This window comes from Halichondria panicea, chromosome 7 (assembly GCF_963675165.1).
Source record: "Halichondria panicea chromosome 7, odHalPani1.1, whole genome shotgun sequence".
Classification (NCBI taxonomy): Eukaryota; Metazoa; Porifera; class Demospongiae; order Suberitida; family Halichondriidae; genus Halichondria; species Halichondria panicea.
The window spans coordinates 3,358,777-3,359,304 of record NC_087383.1 but is presented as its reverse complement, the minus strand read 5'-3'; the positions used below and the strand labels follow the sequence as shown (position 1 = coordinate 3,359,304).

Below are 528 nucleotides of genomic sequence, written 5' to 3'. Positions count from 1 at the left end.
CTGAAATGGTACATATTAAAAAGGATAGCCGTGTATTAAGCAAATATATTATTATATAGAGGATCTATAATTATAGGTAGTACATGAGAAGAAGGCACATTAATTGACCTTAGTGTCTGCTTTGTATAGGCACTTAATTTATTTCGCATGCCTGACCCGAAGTAGATTCACATTAGTGGAATGCACAATGGAATGTAGTGAGTACAACTATGTATGTCATCAAGAGTTCATTTAATACTGACATTTTTGAGGCACTTTTCTGGGATTCTAAAAAACAGTTCGTAGAATAAATTTTGCGCTATACAGTATGTTAATGTATGCGTCCGCTATGATCCTGGGGATTGCTAACCCTCAAAAACAGAGAAAATGAAGTGCCTCGAAAATTTCGCGCTATACAGGCCAACACAGGCTAAGCTTACCAACCTGTATTGAGCTGCTGCACACAATAATTCACTTCCACTACAGGCAGACCAGGCTGTTTAGGAAAGTCCAACAGAAACACCTAAAAAGGAAATGTTATATAAATAG

The 528-nt window shown here is 36.9% G+C and overlaps 1 protein-coding gene across 2 annotated transcripts in view; it reads right to left on the bottom strand.

Moving 5' to 3' along the window:
• Positions 1 to 528, bottom strand: part of LOC135338728 (uncharacterized) — a 44,493-nt gene that overhangs the window by 31,324 nt on the left and 12,641 nt on the right. For both annotated transcript variants that reach the window (XM_064534789.1, XM_064534788.1), the window contains exon 10: positions 424 to 502. In XM_064534789.1, the coding sequence (XP_064390859.1) occupies positions 424 to 502 (79 nt within the window). The remainder of the gene's footprint in view (positions 1 to 423; positions 503 to 528) is intronic.